At 43.7% G+C, this 25026-nt stretch overlaps 1 protein-coding gene across 2 annotated transcripts in view; it reads right to left on the bottom strand.

Annotated features, from left to right (window-relative positions):
- Positions 1–24075, bottom strand: part of slc44a4 (solute carrier family 44 member 4) — a 93121-nt gene extending 69046 nt beyond the window's left edge. For both annotated transcript variants that reach the window (XM_043678174.2, XM_043678175.2), the window contains exon 1: positions 23949–24075. In XM_043678174.2, the coding sequence (XP_043534109.1) occupies positions 23949–23991 (43 nt within the window). In that variant the 5' untranslated portion in view covers positions 23992–24075. The remainder of the gene's footprint in view (positions 1–23948) is intronic.
- Positions 24076–25026: the final 951 nt, after the last annotated feature.

Below are 25026 nucleotides of genomic sequence, written 5' to 3'. Positions count from 1 at the left end.
CAGGGCAGGACTTACACACTCAATGGTAAGATCCTGAGCAGTGTTGCTGAACAAAGAGAATGTGGAGTGCAGGATCATAGTTCCTTGAAAGTGGATTCACAGGTAGATAGATTAGCAAAAGTGGCGTTTCACATGCTTGCCTTTATTGGTCAATGCATTGAGTAGGAGTGTTGGGAGGTCATGTTGTGGTTGTACAGGACATTGGTTAGGACACTTTTGCAATATTGTGTGCAATTCTGGTCTCCCTGTAGGACGGTGTTGTGAAACTTGAAAAGTTCAGAAACAATTTATAAAGATGTTGCCAGGATTGGCGGGTTTGAGCTACAGGGAGAAGCGGAATAGTCTGGGGTTGTTTGGCCTGAAGTGTCCAAGGCTGTGGGACAACCTTATACAGGTTTATAAGATCATAAGGGGCATGAATAGGGTGAATAGCCAAGATCTTTTTCCAGGGTAGCGGAATCTACAAATAGAGGACAGAGGGGAAAGATTTAAAAAGGACCTAAGGGGCAACTTTTTCCACACAGAGGGTGGTGCATGTATGGAATGAGCTGCCAGAGGAATTTGTGGAGGCTGGTTCAGTTATAACATTTAAAATGCATCTGGATGGGTATATAAATAGGAAGGGTTCAGAGGGACATCGGCCAAGATTAGGTTGGGATATCTGGTCAGTTGTACGAGTTGGACTGAAGGGTCTGTTTTCGGGCAGCACAGCTCGATGGCTCTTACTGCCCACTTCTGGATTTGAACCCAGGCTCCTTGCTCAAATGCAAGGACACTGCCATTACATCACAAGAGTCCTTTCCTGGTTATAGGTAGCTGTCTGCTGTGAAATTCCCTTCAGGTGATAAGGCATTGCCACAAACAGTTTTATCACTAAAACTGCTATAAAATGCTAGCGTCATAACAATTTTCTAATTAGTTCAGTTCCATTTAATGACTGCTTTACTCATCACAGAGTCCCATGTTCCGAAGGAACTATTTACTGTTCCCCTTAGATCCAAAAGTCCATTGAACACTAGTGGCAGGTTAAGCACAGCCAATCCCACCCAACTTGCTCATCTTTGGACTGTGGGAGGAAACCCATACAAATGCGGGGGAGAACGTCTGTGTGGAGTTTGCACAGTAACCAGAGGGTGGAATCGAAACCAGGTCCCTGGTGCCATGAGGCAGCAGTACTAACCACTGAGCCACCATTCCCATCAGTTGCACCAGGGGGGGAAAAAAAAAAAATCACACGTCTGCTGGCCTCCCAACTGCAGTCCCCTTCCCAACTGGTTTCACCAACAGACCTTGCTGATAGCCTGGACTGATCTCTGAACTCCAGCCTCCAAAGTCACCTCTTCCCCAGTGCCCATAGTGGCCAACACTCAGACTTGATGTTGCTGAAGTTGCAGGGCCACTAGGCATGGATTTTGCTAGCACTCCCTTTACCACCCACCTTTAAGCATCCTGGTTGGGGGAAGGTGAGGAAGAAAACAAAATTCCATGACTGAGGTACTGGTGTTGGACTGGGGTGTACCAAGTTAAAAATCACAACACCAGGTTATAATCCAATGGTTTATTTGGAAGCACTAGCTTTCAGAGCGCTGCTCCTTACCACCTGATGAACAAGCAGCACTCTGAAAGCTAGTGCTTCTAAAGAGACCTGTTGGACTATAACCTAGTCATAGAGATGTACAGCATGGAAACAGATTCTTCGGTCCAACCTGTCCACGCCGACCAGATATCCCAACCCAATCTAGTCCCACCTGCCAGCACCTGACCCATGTCGCTCAAAACCCATCCTATTCATATACCCTTCCAAATGCCTCTTAAATGTTGCAATTGTACCAGCCTCCACCACTTCCTCTGGCAGCTCATTCCATACACATACCACCCTCTGTGAAAAAGTTCACCCTTGGGTCTCATATCTGTCCCCTCTCACCCTAAACCTATGCCCTCTAGTTCTGGACTCCCCAACCCCAGGGAAAAGATTTTGCCTATTTACCCTATCCACACCCCACATAATTTTGTAAACCTCTATATGGTCACCCCTCAGCCTCCGACGCTCCAGGGAAAACAGCCCCAGCCTGTTCAGCCTCTCCCTGTAGCTCAGATCCTCCAACCCTGGCAACATCCTTGCAAATCTTTTCTGAACCCTTTCAAGTTTCACAACATCTTTCCGATAGGAAGACCAGAAATGCACGCAATTTTCCAGCAGTGGCCTAACCAATGTCCTGTACAGCCGCTACATGACCTCCCAACTCCTGTACTCAATACTCTGACCAATAAAAGAAAACATACCAAACACCTTCTTCACTATCCTATCTACCTGCGACTCCACTTTCAATGAGCTATGAACCTGCACTCCAAGGTCTCTTTGTTCAGCAACACTCCCTTGGACCTTACCATTAAGTGTATAAGTCCTGCTAAGATTTGCTTTCCCAAAATGCAGCACCTCACATTTATCGGAATTAAACTTCGTTGAATAAAATTCTATGCTTAGGTAGAAATGGAACAGGAGCAGTTTAATTGGTGGTAAAATGATTGGGCAAAGAGTAAATTAGTTGAAAAATCAATTTTAAAAAACGGTCTTTGAACTACAGCCAAAAAAACTGGCAAATAGATAATAATGTGGGCAAATTTGGAGTGGTTCACTTTTGAAGGGAGAACAAAAGAATAGAATTTTGAGTAACTCGAGAATAGCTGCAACAGAGGGGGACTTGGGGTTACTTGTGCACAAAATACAGAAAGCTAGGAGAGGGATGCAGCAGGTAATCAGGAAGGCTTCTGGAATATTGGCCCTGATTTCAACTGGGGTGGAGGAGTATACAAAGAAGTTCAAAAGTCTTACTTCAACTGCACATAGTGCTGGGGAGACCATACCTAGAGTACTGTGAACAGGTTTGGTCCCCTTATTCAAGCAAAGATATCATTTCATTGGAGAAGGCTCACTGGAGTGATCCCTGTTCTTGGGTGGGGTAGGGAGCAAGATTGATTTGTGAGCAAAGGTAAGGAATCTACTCCCTGGACTTTAGGAGAACGAGGGGTGATCATTCTTACCACCTGATGAACAAGGAGCACTCCAAAAGCTAAAGATGATGTAGCATTCTTAAGGGACTTGACAGGCTAAATGTGGAGAGGATGCTTCCCATTACAAGGGAGTCTGGGACCAGAGAGAGAGAGAGAGAGAATAGTAGTCTCAGAACAAAAAGGATGCTAGTTTGAGAGGAGCTTTTATCCTTTCAGATGTTTGAGTGTCTTTGGAACTCCTCACCACAGGGAGCTGTAGGGGCAGAGTCCTTGTGTATGTTTCAGGTTGAGATAGATACATTCTTGATCAATATTATAATTAAGGGTTACAGGAAAAGGGCAGGAAAGTGGACCCCGAGGAATGTAGTATCAGCCATTATCCTATTGAAGGGTTGAATGGCCTACTCTTGTACTTCTTACTGTTAGTCAGGATTTTTTCCTGAAACTGGCATTTGGAGTAAATTCGGCAACAAAGGAACTGTTGTCACGGACATTTTTTTTTTCTTAAATTCACTTTTCACCCGAAGGGAATTTCTCAGGAGACGGCTGGTTGTAACTCAGGATTGTAGCGAATCGCTTTGGTAACAGAGGAGAGGTTTTACAATCTACAACAGTCACATACTTGCAGTCCTCTCGCAACCTTCTCGGGCTCTCAGGGAGGTCAGTGTGACAGGCTTCTGCGGAGAGTGGCCACTCTTGCGGGAATTTCGACGCACAGCAAGATCCCACAGGCAGCTGTGTGACGCTGATCCTGTTTTTATGCGGCATGGCTTGCAGGATGAATATTGGCCCAGGACACCGGAAGAATTCTCTCTCTCAAAAAAAGAAACGTCGTGCCTGAAAGACAGTGCGGAACTCCCCTGGATGCAGCCCTGGTTAGAGTCCCAGGCTCGCCGTGGATTGAGCTGAACCCTTGAACTCCTCAGAGCTCACTGATTTCAAACTATGGTCTGCATTTTGTGCATTGAGCCAGTGTCTGAGTTTGCATCAGTGAATGGTGGGCATGTGAATCCCCGGGAAACTCTCAAGCTTGCCCAAGTTCCAGACCCTTACATGTGCGAGAGGGTCCACTTCTGAAAATGCATGATGGAGAAAAGAGCAATGATTACTGACAATGGACTGTCCAGGGATTCCCCCGCCAGGCCGCCAACTGACATACGGTTCTCAATAAAAGGTATTTGAAAGTATGACATTTCTGTAGGCCACAGACCATTCCCATCATCTGACTGATGGAGGAATGCCACTGATCTCGACCTTATGTCCGGGTGTGTTGGATTTTAATTGAAATCCACATCCTGGTTCACTGATCCCTCCCCATCACGTTCCTGCTACCTCGCTGCATGTGTCTTTTTGTTACACTTCCACTTGTTTGCATATTTTTTTGCCTTGATGACTCAGTCCTTGCGGGCTGTTCAATCGCCAATTCAGCTTCCGGGTGGCGAATGCAATTACTTCAATTCAGAGTCATAGAAATGTACAGCACGGAAACAGACCCTGCGGTCCAACTCGTCCGTGCCAACCAGATATCCCAACTTAATCTAGTCCCATACCACTCCAAACCCTTCCTATTCATCTACCTATCTAGATGCCTTTGAAATGTTGCAACTGTACCAGCCTCCACCACTTCCTCTGGCAGCTCATTCCATTCAGGTACCACCTTGTGTGGAAAAAGTTGCCCCTTATGTCGCTTTTATATCTTCCCCTCTCACCCTAAACCTATGCCCTCTAGTTCTGGACTTTCCCACCCCAGGCCATTTACCCTAGCCATGCCCCTCATGATTTTATAAACCTCTATATGGTCACCACTCAGCCTCTGGTCCTGCAAGGAAAGCAGCCCCAGCCTATTCAGCCTCTCCCTATAGCTCAAATCCTCCAACCCTGGCAACATCCTTGTAAAATCTTTTTTGAACCCTTTCACAACATCCTTCCGCTAGGAAGATCAGAATTGCATGCAATATTCCAAAAGTGGCCTAATGTCTTGGACAGCTGCAACATGACTAATAGAGGAATGCATACCAAATGCCTTCTTCACTATCCTATCTACCTGCAATTCCACTTTCAAGGAGCTACGAACATGCACTCCAAGGTCTTTGTTCAGCAACAGTCTCTAGACCTTACCATTAAATGTATAAGTCCTGCTCTGATTTGCTCTCCCAAAATGCAGCACCTCACATGTATCAGAATTATACTCCATCTGCCACTCCTCAGCCCATTGGCCCATCTGGTCAAGATCCTGTTGTAATCAGAGGTAACCTTCTTTGCTGTCCACTACACCTCCACTTTTGGTGTCATCTGCAAACTTACTAACTATACCTACGTTCATATCCAAATCATTTATATAAATGACAAAAAGTAGAGGAGCCAGCACCAATCCTTGTGGCACTCCACTAGTCACAGGCCTCCAGTCTGAAAAACAACCCTTCACCACCACCCACGGTCATCTACCTTTGAGGCGGTTCTGTATCCAGATGGCTAGTTCTCCCTGCATTCCGTGAGATCTAATCTTGCTAATCAGTCTCCCATGGGGAACCCTGTCGAACCCTTACTGAAGTCCACATAGATCACATTCACCATTCTGCCCTCAGCAATCCTCTTTGCACTTTTCAAGATACTCAGTCAAGATGGTGAGACATGATTTCTCACACACAAAGCCATGTTGACTATCCCTAATCAGTCCTTGCCTTTCCAAATAAGTGTAAATCCTATCCCTCAGGATACCCTCCAACAACTTGCCCACCACCGACGTCAGGCTCACTGGTCTATAGTTCCCTGGCTTGTCCTTACCACTTTTCTTAAACAGCAGCACCAAATTAGCCAGCCTCCAGTCTTCTGGCACGTTACCTGTGACTATCACCTGTATCAGCAAGAGGCCGAGCAGTTACTTCCCTCGCTTCCCATGTGTTGCAAACTTTGAAAAAGGTCAAGTTTCTTGATTTTGGCCCAGGCAATTACGCTGAAACTTTATTGCTGGAACAGCACAGCAGGTCAGGCAGCATCTAGGGAACAGAAGATTCGACGTTTCGGGCACATGCCCTTCTTCCTGAAGAAGGGCATGTGCCCGAAACGTCGAATCTTCTGTTCCCTAGATGCTGCCTGACCTGCTGTGCTGTTCCAGCAATAAAGTTTCAGCTTTGATCTCCAGCGTCTGCAGACCTCACTTTCTCCTCCGCCCAGGCAATTACACCTCACGTTCGCATCGTGAAACTGAAACTAGCCTGCTCAAAGAGATTAGCAGCCCCTTCTCAAAGCCAGAATGTCTGCACTTTCTGTTTTGCTGCCATTCTTGAAGAGGTTTGAAATATCTTGCATATCTGGCCTGACCACCTTGTTCTTCTGCTATGTCTCAGCAGTTCACCAGACTGAATCCTCAGTTACAAAGTTGCATTGACATTTATGCACCCAAGTTAATTATATATAAAGTTTATTTTTGTGCGTTGTGAGTGTTCATTTTCACATGGCAGAAACAAAACCAAAAAAAGTAAGCCTATGTTGTAATGCTCAATGGTACTTAATTGCAGGATAAACCAAGTACAGTACTGTAGAAACTGAAAATAATCTATTTTCCCCAACTCCTTCCTGAAACAAGGATCTGATCCCTCCCATCTAACCACCTCATTTGGTTTGCTTTCCTTCAGACTTACCAGTTTGTTTACTTCACAAAGCAGTGCTATCAAATATTGAAACTCCATGACCACAATATCAACTACAGTACAATACATTCCATTATACTGTCAAACAGTTCTCCAAACATTTCCTATGCTTGTTATTTATGTACTGCTTCTCTTTGCTGATTTTCATGGGCCAGTTTCATAGAATCCCTACAGTTATGGAAGCAGGCTATTCTACCCAGAGTCCACACCGATCCTTTGAATGGCTTCCCACCCAGCTCCATCTCCTTATGGGTGGCACAGTGGTTAGCACTGCTGCCTCACAGCGCCAGAGACCCGGGTTCAATTCCCGCCTCAGGCGACTAACTGTGTGGAGTTTGCACATTCTCCCCGTGTCTGCGTGGGTTTCCTCCGGGTGCTCCAGTTTCCCCCACAGTCCAAAGATGTGCAGGTAAGGTGAATTGGCCATGCTAAATTGCCCGTGTTAGGTAAGGGGTAAATGTAGGGGTATGAGTGGGTTGCGCTCCGGCGGGTCGGTGTGGACTTGTTGGGCCAAAGGGCCTGTTTCCACACTGTAATCTAAATCTAAATCTAAAAAAATCAAAAATCTACCCTCTTTCTGCAACCTTGCATTTTCCCATTGGCTAATGTACCCAATCTGTACATCCCTCAACATTATGGGTAATTGAGCATGGCCAATCCACCAAATGTGCACATCTTTGAACTGTGGGAGAAAACCGAAGCACCCGGCAGAAAACCACAGGATACAGGAGAACGTGCAAATTCCACACAGACAGTTGCCCAAGGGTGGAATTGAACCTAGGTCCCTGAAACAGTGAGTCAGCTGTGTTCACCACTGAGTCACCATGCCACTCCAGCTTCCTTTTGTTGTTCTTTTGTGGTATGTGGTCCTTACTGGCAAGGGCAGCATGTGTTGCCATCCCTAAATATCACAAAGAGTCATGGTTATGGTGAGTCATACATAGACCAGACAAGGATGGCAGCTGAGAACTTAATTGAGAATGGATTGGCACCACATCCAGAAATATTCCCTCCCTCCACGACTGACACTTTATAGCATCTTTGGGTACCATCTACAAGGTGCACTATGGAAATTCATCAAGGTTCCTTCGACAAAACCTGCCTTCACAACTATCTAGAAGGACAGAGACAGCAAATAAATGAGAACCACCTGAAAGTTCCCCTCCAAACCACTTACCATTACTGAAAGTGGAAATATATCACAGTTCTTTCTGTGTCACTCGATAAGAATCCTGGAACTCCCTTCCCAATACCATTGTGGATGTATCTACGCAAAATGGACTGCAGCAGTTCAAGAAGGCATCTCACCTGCTCAAGGACAAGTAGATAAATGCTGGCCTAGCCAGTAACACCTACAGTTCATGAGTGAATAAATCTGGCGTTGAAAGCCTTTTCCTTAAAATTAATTGAAATTAAATTCCACAAGCAATTGTGATGGGACTCAAATGATACCAGAGTACCAGTTTGGGACTTGAATACTAGCCTATTGATATTACCATCAATTCCACATGAAATAAGCTGTTTGTCCTGCCCCTCCAGCTAAGTGCCTGAAACCCTTCCAGGCTGTAGGAGGGTTTGGGTTTTTTTTTTAAAACCCTAATTTGCCCTCAGCTGTATGCGAGGTTGAGGAGTGAGGGCATGTTTTGGGCTATGTCTCCTTCCAATTAAGGAGGTCAGCTATTCTAGCTTTGGTGAATGGCTTCCAGATGATTCCTGAGATCCTCCGTCTCCACCAGTCGGTTTTCCAGTTGAGCTAAATTCATGATTTCTCCTTTTGCCCAGCATGGGCTCCAATCCTACCCAATCCCATCAGCCAAACCCCACCCTTCCATTGGACTTAGACTCCTTATGGAGTTGTTAACTCTAGAACAATCTGGGCCTAACTGCAGAGATAGTGGGAATGTCACTAAATCTTTTTATCTTCATGTTCTTTCATGAGATGTGAGCATCACTAACATGGACAGCATTTGATGCCTATCCCTAATTGCCCTTATATGGAGTTGATTGCTGGGCAGTTGTAAAGAGCAGTTAAAAGTCAGCTACATTACTGTGGGTCTGGATCACATGTATGCCACACTGGGTAGACACAGAAGATTTCCTTCTCTAAATGAAATTAGTGAATCAGACTGGCTTTTATAAGACTGGCTTCATGGTAATTATCTGAGGTTGGCTTTCAACATCTGAGTTGTTAACAGAACCAAAATTCCACAGCTGCTAGGTGGGGATTTGAACTCATATCCCCAGATGATTAACCTTGACCTCTGAATTATTAGTTCCCCAACTCTCCAATAGATTAGCAATCCAGAGATTCAGATGAGTGCCCTGGGGAAATGGGAGTTCAAATTCCAACACAATGGCTTGTTAATTTAAATTTTAATAATTAATTTTAGAGTTAATAAACCACTCTCAGTAGTGTTGACCATAAAGCTATCAATCATTATAATGTCTTTTAGGTTTAGGACATTTGGTCTATACAGAAGTGGAGGGGCTTGGGGAGTTAGATTTAAAAGGGACCCAAAGGGAAACTTCATGCATAGGGTGGTGTGTGTATGGAGTGAGCTGCCAAAGGAGTTGGAGGAGACTGGTACAACTACCAGTTTTAAAAGGCAACTGGATGGGTGCTTGAATAGGAATGGTTTAAATGGATATAGAATAAAAGCAACTGGTTTAATTGAGGATATCATGTTAGCTTGAACAGGTTGGATTGTAGGATCTATCACTATGGTACACATGTGGCTCCAAATCAAACAAATGTGGTTGAATGCTGAATACCCTTTCAATCTCAGTTTAAGGGCAATTAGAGATGGGTACCAAATACTGGCTTTGCCAGCAAAATATCTCAAAATAATAAACAAAACAAATCCAGATATCCAGAAACACCCGAGGATACAAACCAGTGGATTCCTTTCGTCCAAAGGGTAGGGAAATTTTGCATCAAGAATGTTTATGAGTAATAGTAAGTTAAGAAAAAGCTAACATCATAAAATTAGCAATTTAGAAAAAATATAATCTGCTAGATTGTCCTTGACCTGGTATCATGACATTTCAGTTTCTTATCACTAAATTGCAAGGGCTAATTTGCTTCACAATGCATTTTAAGAGAATCATCAGCTCTCTTTATAGTTTTATATAAGTACTTGATGTAAATTTAGATAAAGTTTGTAAGATAATGCTCTTAATAAGACACATAGGATTCCAGGCAGAGAATACAAATGCTAAGACCTTCCATTAAAATTTGCATCTTGACAAGCCTCCGTGCTTTTACGTCCAGTTCTAGGTGTTGTTCTTTAACATGGATGTAAAGGCATTTGATGGGAGTGCAAGGAAGACACCAATATGCTTCCAGGAATAAGGACTTTTAGTCATGTAGTCACATTAGAAAAGCTGGGACCATATTCCTTGGAAAAGTGAAAGTTGAAAGCAGATTTTAAAAAGTCTGTTCAAAACCAGGAATGTTCTGCTGGAAGGATTGAGAACAAAAGAAGCAATGATGACAGGAGGAAACACTCTTACGCAGCAAATCTAGATTATGTTGCCTGAGAGGGTGTCGTGGAAGCAGATTCAATCATGGCTTTTAAAGAGATTTGTATCGTTACCTGAAGAGGAAGATAGGTTCACGAGTATCAAGGGGTTCAAGAGTCACAGTGAGAAAGTTGGACAAAGAGGTTGAGAAAGTTATCAGCCATGATTGAATGGCAGAGTAGATTTGATGGGCTGAATGGCCTAATTTGTGCTCTATGTCTTATGGGATGAATTACAGTGTTACAGGGAGAAGTGGTGGTAGTGGGGAAATGTTTGCAGGAAGGACAAGTAGAGCAGATCTTGAAGAGAGATGTGTCATGGACATGACAGAAAACCAAAACACTTAAAATAAAAAGGTTTAAAAAAGACCTGGTGTTAAGTTGGTTCAGGGCTAATACACTGATTGTTAGGCCAATTTTGGAATATTGCATGCAATTCTGGTCTCCTTCCTATCAGAAGGATGTTCTGAAACTTGAAAAGGGTTCAGAAAAGATTTACAAGGATGTTGCCAGAGTTGGGGAATTTGAGCTATAGGGAGAAGTTGAATCGGCTAGGGCTGTTTTCCCTGGAGCAGAGGCGGAGGAGTGACCTTATAGAGGTTTACAAAATTATGAGGGGCATGGATAGGGTAAATAGACAAGGTCTTTTCCCTGGGGTGGGGGAGTCCAGATGAGAGGGCATAGAATTAGGGTGAGGGGAAAAAGATTAAAGAGAGACCCAAGGGGCAACTTTTTCCCACACAGAAAAACAGGTAGGTGTATGGAATGAGCTGCCAGAGGAAGTGGTGGAGGCCAGTACACTTGCAACATTTAAAAAAGGTTGCTGGATGGGTATATGAATAGGAAGGGTTTGGAGGGATATGGGCCAAATGCTGATAAACGGGATAAGATTAGGTTGGGATATCTGGTCGGTATGGACGATTTCTTGCTGTACGTCTATGACTCTGTCACAATGAAGGAACCAACTTATTTTGCAAGTCAAAATTGAGGAGGAGATCTTCTTATGAATGTGACTGTGGCCAGAGATAGGATTGTCTCAGAGTAGCTGTTCGGTCACAACAGCAACATGTGGCAATCACCAGTATATTCTCAATGCCCTCCCTTCAGTTTCAGTTAAAATAAAAGTAATGTGGTCACAGACAGAAAAAGGAGATGCACAGAGGCAGACAGTCATGAAGGAATTTGAATTGAATTGAAGAAACTTGCAGGCTAATCATTTTGGCAAAAGTAAAAGCTGAGAGATTCCAATTGTGTTCAATGAATTGTAGTTAAATAAATGTCAGTGACAGATCTTTGGGTTAGAAGACAGACATGTCAGTTACACAGTTACTGCACCCGATAGGGACAGCTGGTTTTTGAGCAAGGCTACACTTCTCATCTATCTCCAGGAAAGACTGCTTTTGTGGGAACATTAATTTGGAGAGAATTGTCTTGTATGTTGGGCTGCTTACTTTGGTTTGGCAAAGGTGAAGGGGAGCATGGCATCTAGGAGGGGACAGGATATCCAAGGTGGGTGTACTAGCATGCTGGAACAGCAACTCGGGTCAGGATTCAATTTGATTTGTTTTATTATTGTCACATGTACCAGGATACAGTGGAAAAATATTGTTTTGCATGTTAACTGGACAAATCAAACCTTACATAAGTACATCAGGATACTAGAACAGTGTTGCAGTTACAGAGAAGGTGCAGAGAAAGAGCAACTCTAATAGGAGATGTCCGTTCATGTATCTGATAACAACGGTGAAGAATCTGTTCTTGAACCGGATGTGTGTTTTCGCATTTTTTTTGTCTCTTCAGCCTGATGGAAGAGGGTGGAAAGAATATAATGGGGTTGAGAGGGGTCTTTGATTCTGTTGGCTGCTTTCCCCCAAGGCAGCAAGACGTATGGTCAGAGTCAATGGAAGGAAGGCTGATTTTCGTGATGGACTGGGCTACATTTATAATTCTCTGTAATTTCGTGTGGTCTGGGCAGAGCAGTTGCTCTACCAAGCTGTGATGCATCCAGGTACAATGCTTTCTAGGGTGCATCCAGAAAAATTAAATTGACTGTGTAATGTTGCATGATTAAAATTTGCATACCTTGGCATAAAGAACCATTCTTTCATTAAATGAACTTCAGGGAAGGGGGCTTATCGTGCAATGAAATGATTTGTGACACTGCATTAAATGGACAGTACAGCACTGAGCTCCAGTAAAGAGAAACAGACTCGAAGCTGGGTTGTTGAGTTTGGAAATGCCTGCTTGCAAGCTGCATCTCGGTAAATAAAGATTGGGACTGGCAGGTATGCCATCGGCCTTCACGGCAACTTTATTTGGATGGACTGAAGTACAGGTGAATGGGAGAGGAAGGAGATGACAGGATGGAATGATAGGGTGGCATGATGTGCAGGAGGGGGGACTGAGCTGCTACCAAATTGGAACTGCCTGTCATAGTCCCCACTCATTCTGCTAAATTCTTCATAAATCACTCGTAGGGAAGGGCTGGAGCACTTCTGGGTGCCACACTTTAGGATGTCAAGGCCTGGAGAAAGGTAGGAGGAGATTTAAAAGAATGGTACCAAGGAATGCAGTTAATGTGGAGAGACTAGAGAAACTGGGGTTAAATGCCAGTGGAAACAGATTCAGTAGTACGGTTTCAATCAAACAAAAAAGCCAGAAACTGGATAAGTACCTGAAAGGGCAAGAGAAAAAAAATCTGCAGCATTTTGGGGAAGCACAAAATGCATAAAGCACGACTAAGTGGAACCAGCACAGACTCAACAGTATCCTCTCCTGCAATGTCTCATCCATTAATCAGTGAACTGTGCCTGCCTCAGGATCCTAATTTGCCGGAGGTGATTAGATGCCCTACAATATGGAAACAGGCCTTCTGGCCCAACAAGTCCACACCAACCCTCAAAACAGACCCATTCCCCTACCCTATATTTACCTGACTGATGCACCTAACACGACAGGCAATTTAGCTTGGCCAATTCACCTGACAGGCACATCTTTGGATTGTGGGAGGAAACCGGAGCAAACCCACGCAGACACAAAGAGATTGTCTATGTAGAGTTTGCACAGTCAACTAAGGTGGGAATCAATCCCAGGTCCCTGGTGCTGTGAGGCAGCAGTGCTAACCACTCAACCACCATGCCACCCCACCTTTGCACGTCTTTCTACATTTCGCCGTGCTGCCAAGAACATAGATGTCACTCCCTTTTATACACCTAGTGCTGACAGCTTTATCTTTCTGGCCACAATCACCATATCCTGGAGTGTCTCTTCACTTTTAGCTGCGTGCCTTCAAATGAGCCTTGATCTGTCTGACTGATGCACAAACTCAAAGGGCACAGCCCAGCAATTTGCATGCAATATAACGTGCACTGAAGTTCAGCAGGGAAAGTGAGGACTTGGATCATTTACATGCAGCATCCTAAAAGTTAAAGAGAAATCCCTGTCTGCTCTCTCAGGAAGACATAAGTAACCTCATTCCAGTATGTCAAAGGAGAGCAGGGGATAGTCCAAGGCCAGTGCCCATCCACAGATTGTGTGGCTTTGGGAGATAACTGGATGTTCATTGGCTGCCTTGATCCCCATATCACAACTGCACTTTTCAAAGTACTCCACCAATTGGAAGATTTTTTGAGATATCTTTTGTGAATGGGATTGTAGAAATGCAAATATTTCTTTAGTGGTGCCAAGCACAAGCACACAGCCACCAACAGAAGCAGATACAGGCTTACTGAAGAAATATCTACACTGCGCGTGTTTGACGCTCAGGGCAGATATGGCTGAGGAAGGCTACTTGGCCCATTTAGCTAGATTCTACACCACCCAATTGTCCTTTTAGTGATCTCAGACCTATTGGCTCCAATAATCTTCATGAACTACTACTCACATACCTGGAAGGAGCTGTTGAACTGACCTTTTAATGCACTTAAATCAACCATGGAATTTTAAAGCAGTTCTTGGAATTAATTTTTCCACACATGGACATGGAAAAGTTCCATGGTGACAGACAGATTTTCATTTCCTTCTTTGCCTCTTCTACAGCTTGCATGCAATCAACTTGCTGGTCGACTCAGTGTTTCTTTGACACATGGAATGACAACTATTTATAACCTGTCTCCAGTTTTTCTACATCGCTATATAAATACAGTGGCTCCATGAACATGTCAGACTCTATTGAATAACTGACTTCCCGAGTTCCCAAACCTGTCCATTGTTTACAAGCCACATGTCAGGCATGTGATGGAATAACCGTCACTTGTTTACATGAGTGCAGCTCCAACAAGAAACTCAACACCGTCCAGACAAAACACATTCACACCAAATCAACCAGTATTAACATTCACTCCCTATACTGTTAATGGACAATGGTAGCAGTGTGTACATCACTACACTAGTCACCACTACGCTACCATCTCCCCATCACGTTGTCCAGTAACAAGGCTTGAAGCTCACACATTGACAATTATTGCCTGGAGGTGGATTTGCACTGGAGTATCAACAACTGCATTAGGGTTGGGAGTAACCCGCTAAGGCTCTTTCCACAGAATCTTTCAAACACATTACTTCTACCACTTAGAAGAGGCAACAGAGACGGACCATCTGCAAATTGCCTTCCAGGAGAATGCATCATCTGGTTTGGTACTGGGTCAATGTCTGGGGTCTCTCTCCTGAAGAACATTTTGTGTGCACCTTCCCAAAAGGGATAGCAGCCAGTGAAGACAGCAGCTCACCTCCAGCTTGTCAAGGGCAATGAGAGATGGGCAGTAAATGCTGGACAGGTTTAGTAAATGTTAATATCAGATGGTTAACTCCAAATCCTAGTCCTAGCCCTAATAGACTAGCCCACACTCTGGTCCTAAACCCCATCCAGATAATAAGTTTATGCTTCAAGCCTTGCTACTAGATGATGTGATGGAGAAATGGTAGTATGGTGGTAAAAATACAGTGATCACTGGACTAACAATCCACAGATCCAAGCTAATGCTTGGGTGGGTTCATTTAAAGCTGAAAATGTGTTGCTGGAAAAGCGCAGCATGTCAGGCAGCATCCAGGGAACAGGAGAATCGACTTTTCGGGCATAAGCCCTTCTTCAGGAAGAAGGGCTTATGCCCGAAACGTCGATTCTCCTGTTCCCTGGATGCTGCCTGACCTGCTGCGCTTTTCCAGCAACACATTTTCAGCTCTGATCTCCAGCATCTGCAAACCTCACTTTCTCCTCATGGGTTCATTTAAATCCAACATGACATTGCTGAAGTTTAGATTTAGTTAATGATCTAGAATATAAGACTACTCCCAGTAATGTTGACCTTGGCAACAATCAAATATCTTCAAAATCTGACTAGCTCACTAACGTCCTTTAGTGTGGGGGAGAAAATCTGTGGCTCTGACCTGGTCTGGTCTTCATGTGACTCCAGGCCCCCAATAATACATGCCAAGCAGGTGCTGACTAAACCACCACATTGTCTGTTTTTTAAAATTCATTTTCTTTTATTCATTCATAGGATGTGGGTGTCACTGGCTAGGTCAGCATTTATTGCCCATCCATAGTTGCCCTTGTGGTGGTGGTGATAGCGATGGCGATGTAGACTCAATGCCAAGTCTAGGATTTTGACTCAGCAACACTGGAAAGGATGAAAATATGTATTTGGAGGTCAGGATGGTGAGTGACTTGGAGGAGAAATTGCAGTTGTTGGCAATTCCATGTACCCAGTGCCCTTGTTGTGGATGGAAGTGATTGAGAGTTTGGGAGGTGTTGTCTATGGAGTCTTCTTGCTACTACTGAGTATCAGTGGTGGAGGGAGTGGATGCTTTTGGATGTGGTGCTAATCAGGTGGGATTCTTTGTCCTAGATGGTAATGAGCTTCTTGAGTGTGTTGCTGGAGCTGCACTCATCCAGGCAACTGGGGAGCATTCCATCCTCACTCTAGGATTCCTAGCCCCTGATTTACTAATATAGCCACTGTATTTATGTAGCTAGTCCAGTGTATGTTCTGGTCAAAAGGTAACCACAACACTTAGAGGAGGATTCAATGATGGTGCAGCCAAAACCAAGGGATGATAGATTCTCTTATTGGAGAATGGTCATTGCTTGGCATTTGTCTGGTGTGAATGCTACTTCCTTTCAATTCACAACTGGATATTGTCCAGGTCTTGCTGCATTTGGACATGGACTGCTTTAATATCAGAGGAGTCGTGAATGGTGCAATTATCAGAAAGCATCCCACTTTGACCTTATGATAGAAAGGAAGTTATTGACAAAGCAGCAGGATATGATTGGGTCAAGGATACTACCCCGAGGAACTCATGTGAAAGGTATCCTGGTTAGCCTTCATCCTCGGTCCAATATTCACACAGATTAACTGGCTGACTATATCATCACAGTCACAGACCTTTCTGAATATGTTGCTGAGAGAATGAATTGAAAGCTGTGAAGCACTAATGGAGGTTTTCAATAGGAAAGGCCTTCACTGCCACTGGAAGATTGAGGACTTCAGAGGCTGCTTGACTCAGCTGCTCAAGTCTCAATATGGCTTGGTGCAACATGGTGCCTCAGAGGTTAGCACCATGGACCAGGGTTCGATTCCACCCTTGGGTGAATATGCGGAGTTTGCACATTCTCCCAGTGTTTCTGGGTGCTCTGGTTTCCTCCCATAGTCCAAAGCGGTGCAGGTTAGGTGGATCGGCAATGGGAAATTGCATGTAATGTTCAGGGATGTGCTGGCTAGGTGGATTAGCTATGGGAAATACAGGGTTACAAGGATGAGGTGGGTCCGGGTGGGGTGCTCTTCAGATAGTGGACTCGATGGGCCAATTGGCCTGCCTCTGAAACCGCACAAATACAGTTCCCATTTTACAGCAAAAGGAAACTGATGAGGAACCAGATCCAACAGTTAATATAACAGGGTTCAGATAGGGAATTCCACAACTCTGGATTGCTCAAGAGACCAGAATTAGAGGAGCATAGATATCTGGGGATTGAGGGGCTGGAGGAGATTGGAAGAGATTTGGATGGTGGTGGGGTGATGCAGTCACGGAAGCATTTGAAAACAAGAGAACAATCTTAAAGTAGGGGGTGGGGTGCTCTTGATTGGTAAATGAGATTTGCTTTGTGTTAAGACACAGGCAGCTTGGATGACCACATGTTTACAAAGGGTAGATTGTTGGAGACCAGTCACAAGTGCATTAGAATAGACAAGACTCAAGGTACCAAATACTTCAGTCATCTCAACCCCTTTTGGACACGAATAAGCAGTCTGATAATGAAACAACAGTGGAGGAGTCACAATATGTGGTGTTGAGGGAGACAGGATGTTATCAGTACAAATCTGAAAGCAAATGCTGCATTTTCAACTGATATCCAGATTGGGAATGATTTGGTTTCCTATTGAGCACGATCTCTCCCATCCAATTGGCAGAGTAGAGTCATCGAGATGTACAGCACGGAAATAAACCCTTCAGTCTAACTTGTCCAATCCTAAATTAATTTAGTTCTATTTGCCAGCATTTGGTCCATAGCTCTCTAAACCCTTCCTGATCATATACCCATCCAGATGGGCTTTAAAATGTTCTAATGGTACCAGCCTCCACCATTTCCTCTGGCAGCTCATTCCATAAATGCAGCATCCTCTGCATGAAAAAGTTGCTACTTCAGTCCCTTTTAAAGTCTTTTCCCCCTCACCTTAAACCTGTGTCCTCTAGTTCTGGATTCCCCCACCCAAGGGGAAAAGCTTGTCTATTTACCCTATCCATTCCCCTCATGATTTTATAAATATCTACAAAGGTCACCTCTCAGCCTTCAATGTTCCTGGGAAAACAGTCCCAGCTTATTTAGCCTCTTCCTATAACTCAAGACCTCCAACCCTGGCACCCCATTCTTGCAAATCTTTTCTGAACCCCTTCAAGTCTCACAACATCCTTCTAACAGGAAGGAGAAGAGAATTGGACACAATATTCCAGAAGTGGCCTAACTAATGTCCTGTACAGCCATAACATGACTTCCCAACTTCTATACTCAATGCTTTAACCAATAAAGGAAAGCACACCAAACAGCTTTTTTACTCCAGGTACTCTGGTTTCCTTCCAAAGATGTGCGGGTCAGGTGAATTGGCCTTGCTAAATTGCCTACAGTGTTAGATGCATTAGTCAGGGGTAAATATAGGGTGGGTTATTCTTCGGAAGGTCTCTGTTGGGTCGAAGGGCCTACTTCCATACTGTAGGGAATCTAATCTATCTACCCGAAACTCCACTTTCAAGGAACTATGAACCTGTATCTAACATCTCTTCCCATTAAGTGTATAAGTCCTGCCCTGATTTGCTTTTCCAAAATGCAGCATTTCATATTTATCTAAATTAAACTCCATCTGCAACTTCTCAGATCACCACACACCATCACAGCATCACATCTAAGAAACCAGTCCTTCAGGCTTGCTCTGCCATTCAACAGGATGACCATGGCCACTTCAGATTAAAGCAGATGATGTTCTCTGTGTAGTGGAGTCAATGTCTCTACCAGGTTGGTTCAGATGCTCCATATAGCCTCTGGTACTCAGTGGGTCTTGCATGGATGAATATCCATTCCGAGGTGGTACCAGAGGGGCATCCCAGGAAGCCAAACCAGAAAACAATATGCTTGGTGCTGATAAACACAGCTGGCTTCCCTGAATTTGTCAACGAATTGTCAATGAACTGTTCAAGCTTGGTTGAGGCATAAGTAGCAATGAAACAAGAGATTTGCCATTGCTTGAACTAAATTACATCACAAACACAGATCGAGTCACTTCTGTTTGTGGGTGTCTGCTGCACACAAAGTGGCTGCTCACGTTTCAGCAGTGACAGTATTTCAAATCAACTGTGGAACATTTATGCAGGAAGGCAGCTTGAGGTCGTGCGCCCTGCCACAAAAACACTAAAGGCACAAACTGGAGACTTTTCAAAAAAAAAGTGTTGTTTGCTTAAAAGGTCACACCAGGAATTTGAACTCAATACACAAAGATTCCCCTTGGGCATGCAGCAAACAATAAACACCAATACTTCCTGGAGTTTGTTAGATCTGAATCTAGGCAGGAGGCCAATTAAAATAGGATCAAGAGTATTTCTGTTGTGCAATTACAAAAATAGATGCTAACTTCTCAGTAATAGGATGATAAAATCATTGTCACGTAAATGCCTGCTTTCTACAACCTTAACAATATCAGGTTTCATTCATTCAATCAAATACTCCTCTGGACAACTGATTGAGTTTAATTGCATTACATCAGTGGCCTTGCCATTTATTTTCCATATTCAAGCAAAACTTTCATATTTGTTTGTGGGAGGTTAGCATTGCTGGCTGTGCCAAAGTACACTATCCACCTCTATTTGCCCTGGAGAAGGTGATGGTGAGCTGCCCACCTTGAATCATCAGAGTCTATGATGTGTCAGTATGCCCATAGCATTCTAAGGGAGGGAGTTTCATGACCCTGAAGGAACAGTGATATAGTTACAAGACAGGACACTGCATGACTTGCAGGTGGCAGTGTTTCAAAGCACCTGCTACCCTCGCCTTTCTCAGTGGTAAAGGCTGCTGGTTTGGGGGAAGCATATATTCATCCAAGTTACCACTGGGTCCAAAACATGATCAATATCAGGTTTCATTCATTCAAACACTCCTCTGGACAAATGCTTGCATTTAATCCCATTAAATCAGTGGCCTTGCCATTTATTTTACATAATTAGGCAAAGTTTTCTTTTCTCTAATTTCCATTGGAGAGATGACTGCCAGATCCTTTAACTCTAAAATCCACTTCACGGTATCAGCAGCATTGTTGTGGCCATGCTACTTGGTCCAGGACTTAATCCTGTGGGCTGGATTAAGACCCAAGCTGGTCTGTTCTACATTCTTGAACACATTGTGTCCCTTGCCCCAGAAGGAGTGCAAGTAAGTTTCACTAAGGAGACTCTCCATGGCTGAACAGCATTTATGGATGACTTTGGCTTTTTAATTTGGTTTAGAGTGACAAGTGGTCAGGTTCTGGGATGCAGAGAGAGAGAGACAGAGACAGAATAGTCTCCTTCTGCAATGAAACCATGTTATGTTGGAATATCTTCACCTACTTACAAGGAGAGGACCAGTTGGGTTCAGGATTGCAATGCTCCAAATATGTTACCTCAACTAGCATGCGCTGATAAGTGCACAAAGGCCTACCTCTATCCATTCAGTCTCACAATCATGCAGCATGGAATCAGACCCTTCAGTCCAGGCCAACCATGTTCCCAAACTAAAATAGTGCCACCTGCCTTTGTTTAGCCTATATCCTCCAGACCTTTCCTATTCAAGTACTTATCCAAATTTCAAAATGTTTAAATGTACCTGCATCCACTGCTTCTGCTGGTAGCTCACTCTCCTAATGAACCATTGTGTAAAAATGTTGCCCACATCCTTTTCAAATCTTTCTCCTCTCATCTTAAAAATATGCCCCATAGTTTTGAGCTACCCCACCTAAGGCAAAATACCTTTGCTATTCACATTATCTATGTCAGTCATGATTTTATAAACCTCTACGGTCACTGCTCAACCTCCTACGCTCCAGGGAAAGGATGTCTTAGCATATCCAGCCTATTTTTATAACTCAAACCCACCATCTCCTGCAACACCCGTGTTCACAGAAACATCATACATATCCCTATCCTAGCTTCACCTCAAATTGATTTCATTTCCACATTGACAACATTCTTTGCAAAATTCAAATCTACCTCGCAACTCACACACTTAATTCCCTTCTCTTCAACCTGTGGGCAAACGACACACCCTGACATTCAGTGAGTGAGAGCCCACTGGTGTCTACCTGTAACTAAGTAGTGATTGGACACAATGCTATGCAAAAAGGGCCAATGAGGGTTGAATGGAACTCGAGCAGCAGTGTGGATCATCAATTATTTGGCTCTTGAGTAGGTCATCTGGTCTCCTTGCTTGTGGATTTAAAAATTTGCAATAATCATAAAATGGAGAGAGCACTTTCAACTGAAATGGGAGCAGGAGCCTTCAAATTCAGACTTAGCAAGATCATGGCTGACCTTAACCCCACCTTCCTGCTTCATCCCCAGTGTCACTTAATACCTCATTATGCAAAGATCTATCAATCTGAAATATGCTCAATGATTGAATCAAGAGAGTACTGTGGATACTCTCAATTTAGTCAAGATATTTCTCATTTTAGTCCTAAGCCACTAACCCTTTATTCTGAAAGTGTGACCCCATTTTCCAGATTTCCCAAACATTGTCTTCTGCAATGGCAATTTTCCTTCCCTTCAGGATAGTAGTGAATGAGATGACGTTTTACAATTGACGATGCTCTGAGTAATGAAGCTAAGTTTCCATTCCAAATTTACTTCATTGAATTTAAAATTACACCAGTTGCTGTCATCATGGGTTTTTAAACCCATGACCCACAGTGTATACACCTGGGTCTCAGAGTTCCTAGTCTGGTGACATTACCGCTAAGCCACTGCCTCCCCACAGTGAAGACTCATTGCACATCTTCTGGGGTAAGTACAAGTTTCCTTGCAATGTTGCACTTAGGTCTTTGAACTTCAGAAGCACAAGAATGAGTTAAACTGTTCATAGTTCTGGAAAACTATCAGTGTATCACCTGGTTGCACATGAATTCTCTTCAATATCAAAGGAAGAGGAACTGCTAACAAAGGAGCTCCACAATCAGCATTTTAACATTGATGGCTAAAGTGTAACTATGACTGTAAATAACGCTCAACTTGACAATGATTGAATTAAAGTTAGTCAAGTCATTGATGGCGTTTGTTACTCCACACTAGCACTACAATATTTCAGAAACAGCTCTACATTTCCACCTACATTGATTTTGAAGAATTTTTAAAGTTTGAGCCAGACTCTACAATTGTCTATTTCTTGACAGCCATAAGTAAATTGTGGATAGTATAATTTAAACTCCCGGTCTCCAGGTTTCTACCATCAACACTGCCACTTGGAGATGTTGAACTACACATTTCATGCTCAAACTTCAGTGAATTTTCTAGAGAATCAATGTTAAGGTTCTTGGTTCCTTTGCCAAGTTGCTTTCTGGTGACACACCCACTGCAGTCCAGTGGCCTCATGACTTCACATGTATTCTTCAGTTTGCTAGCTACAATATGGTTCCCAGTGTCTGCTCAAATGAGTCACATTCCACTGAAGCTGTGACTCCAGAATTCATTGTATTCATCTGTGAACCGCAAATTGCAGTGTGGTTTGGACAGGAACGCTCAGGAGGCAGCTTTCCCATATATTGGCTGATTTTATCCTTTTAGATTGTAGGGACTGTTGGATTGGAAGGGGCTGTTGAAAACAAACCTTAGGGACTAACAGCACTGCATCTTGTAAATGGCACACACGACTGTTACTTTGCATCCATGGTGAAGGGAGTGTATGTTCAAGGTGGTGGATGAGGTGCCAATCAGGCTTACATTATTTCGATAATATCAAGCTTCTTCAGTGTCGATGAAGCTGTACTCATCAGGAAAGTTGGAAGTATTCTATCACACTCCTCACTTGTGCCTTGTATATGGTGAACAGCCTTTGGGGACAAAGGAGGTGAAATATTCCCTTTTTATTCAAAAAAGGTTTCCTTTAAATAATGCAATGTTCAACTTCATAAGAAACATGCATGATTATTTGGATGGACAGTGATTAATGTCTTCCATTTGCAATTTTTGTACCCTCCCTCCTCCTAAGGAATTGTTCAAAGTCACACAAGCGAGATCAGAAAACAGAGATTAAATCAAACAAGTATTGCTTGTTGTGTTGTGAAACCTATCATTATTAAGTTACCAGTTCAAAACTCTTACCATTGCTAAGTTAGAGTCACTGTGTAAATGCTAAGGAAACTTTGAAGACACCACTAACTTTCATGTGAAGCTCTAATGAACCAAATAATCATTTAGGGGCAGGAATGCACTCATTAATTTCATACTTTAACCACTTTGCACAACAGTCTGCTAGGAAATCATGTGGAAACATTCAATCAAACACCACCATATCATGAGTCACATTACCCCATAGCCCTGGGACCATATGTACTATACCTGCTGACAGTAAATCACACACACCATGGTTACCAATAGTGCAGAGTCCTTTCATACAGCACTTACAGACTACAGTCAAACATTTCCTTAAAAGAAGAAGAAATACGTTGTAGAACAGGAACAGCTAAGAATAATGAATGTCAGAATTGACTTTTGGGAACAGATTTAAAGAAGGTGACAGAAGTGGAAAGAGAGAGTTACATTGAGATTGACATTATTTCAGACACTGAGCATGTCTCAAGCCAGATTTCCTGACTTAAAAAAACAAATAATTTGTACATATGAAGTCAAAAGGGAATTATTCCCTGCTCACTTTCAAACTCCATATTGCACACTATCCAGTGACTACCCAACTCCTCTCCTATTCCATACCCTACAACTCAGTTCCCAATCATTGTCTACAGCCTTCTCAACTTCAGGTTCACCCAAAAAAGCCAATTAACCCAGCCCAATGATTGACTCACACTCCATTCTATCCATATTCAAGCTCATCCAATACCCTACACCCAATAAACCCACTTCTCAACATCTCCTGCTTATTTCCACCCTATTCTATGCCCATCAAGCCATTCCCACGATTCATTCTTTATTTCAAGCATCCCTTTCCCCAACCCAGTCCATGATCAACCATTACCCATGTTTTACTCCAGCCCTGTCAACATGCCTGCCTGTTTTTCTCCCACTCCTCTCTTACCGTATGGCTCGGAGGTGCTCTCTGCCTTCTTTTTCTTGCCCATCCTACTCCTGTTGTTGCAGCTACCGGTTGCTCAGGACCGCTCCTTGGCCCTCTCTCCACAGAGGCACGGCACGGCTGAACAACATAGACACAACTCCCCACTGTCTGCGTCAGCCGCACCACTCCCCTTCCTATGCACACCTGCCGACCCCGCCCACACCAACCAGCCCCGCCCACCGCCACCTGCCGACCCCACCCACACAACCAGCCCCGCCCACCGCCACCTGCCAACCACGCCCACACCAACCAGCACCGCCCACAGTCCCCTGCCCACGTGCACCTACTGGTTCTTCCCACAGATACCTGCCCACGTACACCTGTCAGCCTCTCCCAAATACACCTGTCAGCCCCGCCCACAGTCATCTGCCAACCACGCCCATCCCGCTCGTGCCCACGTGCAACTGCTGGTCCCTCCCATAGACACCTGCCGGCCCCGCCCACACGCACCTGCCGTCCTCCAGCTCGAGAGAAGTTGCCTTTAAGGTGAATCCGAGTAACCCCTGACCGCATCAGTAATTAAGAGATGCAGGGGAAGCACACAAATACAATGTTAACTGCAGCTTATTTTGGTGCTTAAGTATAAATCTTGCGGATGCTTTTAATTGCTCTCTCATTGTTCTCTGATGTCCTTGATCTGATCATCATTGTTTTGGCATTTCCATTCTAAACAAATACTTCGTCCCGTCACTACAACTATGACCACTCCCTTCCATGACATCTTTGTAATTTAATCTCTGCCGCCCTCTAAAATGAGAGCAAAGCACTGCAGATGCTGTTGACCTGAAATTAAAACATAGGAAAATGATGGTTAGCTACTATTTCTTATAGTACTCTCTCTTTAGGAATCAGCCTTTTCTTTCAAATCTGTTATAATCACATCCTACTCAAAAATAATCTACCCTTGATCATACTATCCTTGTAAACTATTATGGTATCTCCAACATTCCTTTCCTCTCCAAGACTTTTGGATGTGCTGTTACTTCCTGCATTCAAGCCTTTTTAAAAATTCACTTCTGGGATGTGGGCATTCAAGACT

The sequence above is a fragment of the Chiloscyllium plagiosum genome, unplaced genomic scaffold (genome assembly GCF_037043375.1).
Source record: "Chiloscyllium plagiosum isolate Xiang-an unplaced genomic scaffold, Cpla_swu_hap1 HiC_scaffold_35, whole genome shotgun sequence".
Classification (NCBI taxonomy): domain Eukaryota; kingdom Metazoa; phylum Chordata; class Chondrichthyes; order Orectolobiformes; family Hemiscylliidae; genus Chiloscyllium; species Chiloscyllium plagiosum.
This window is presented reverse-complemented; position numbering and strand designations above follow the sequence as displayed.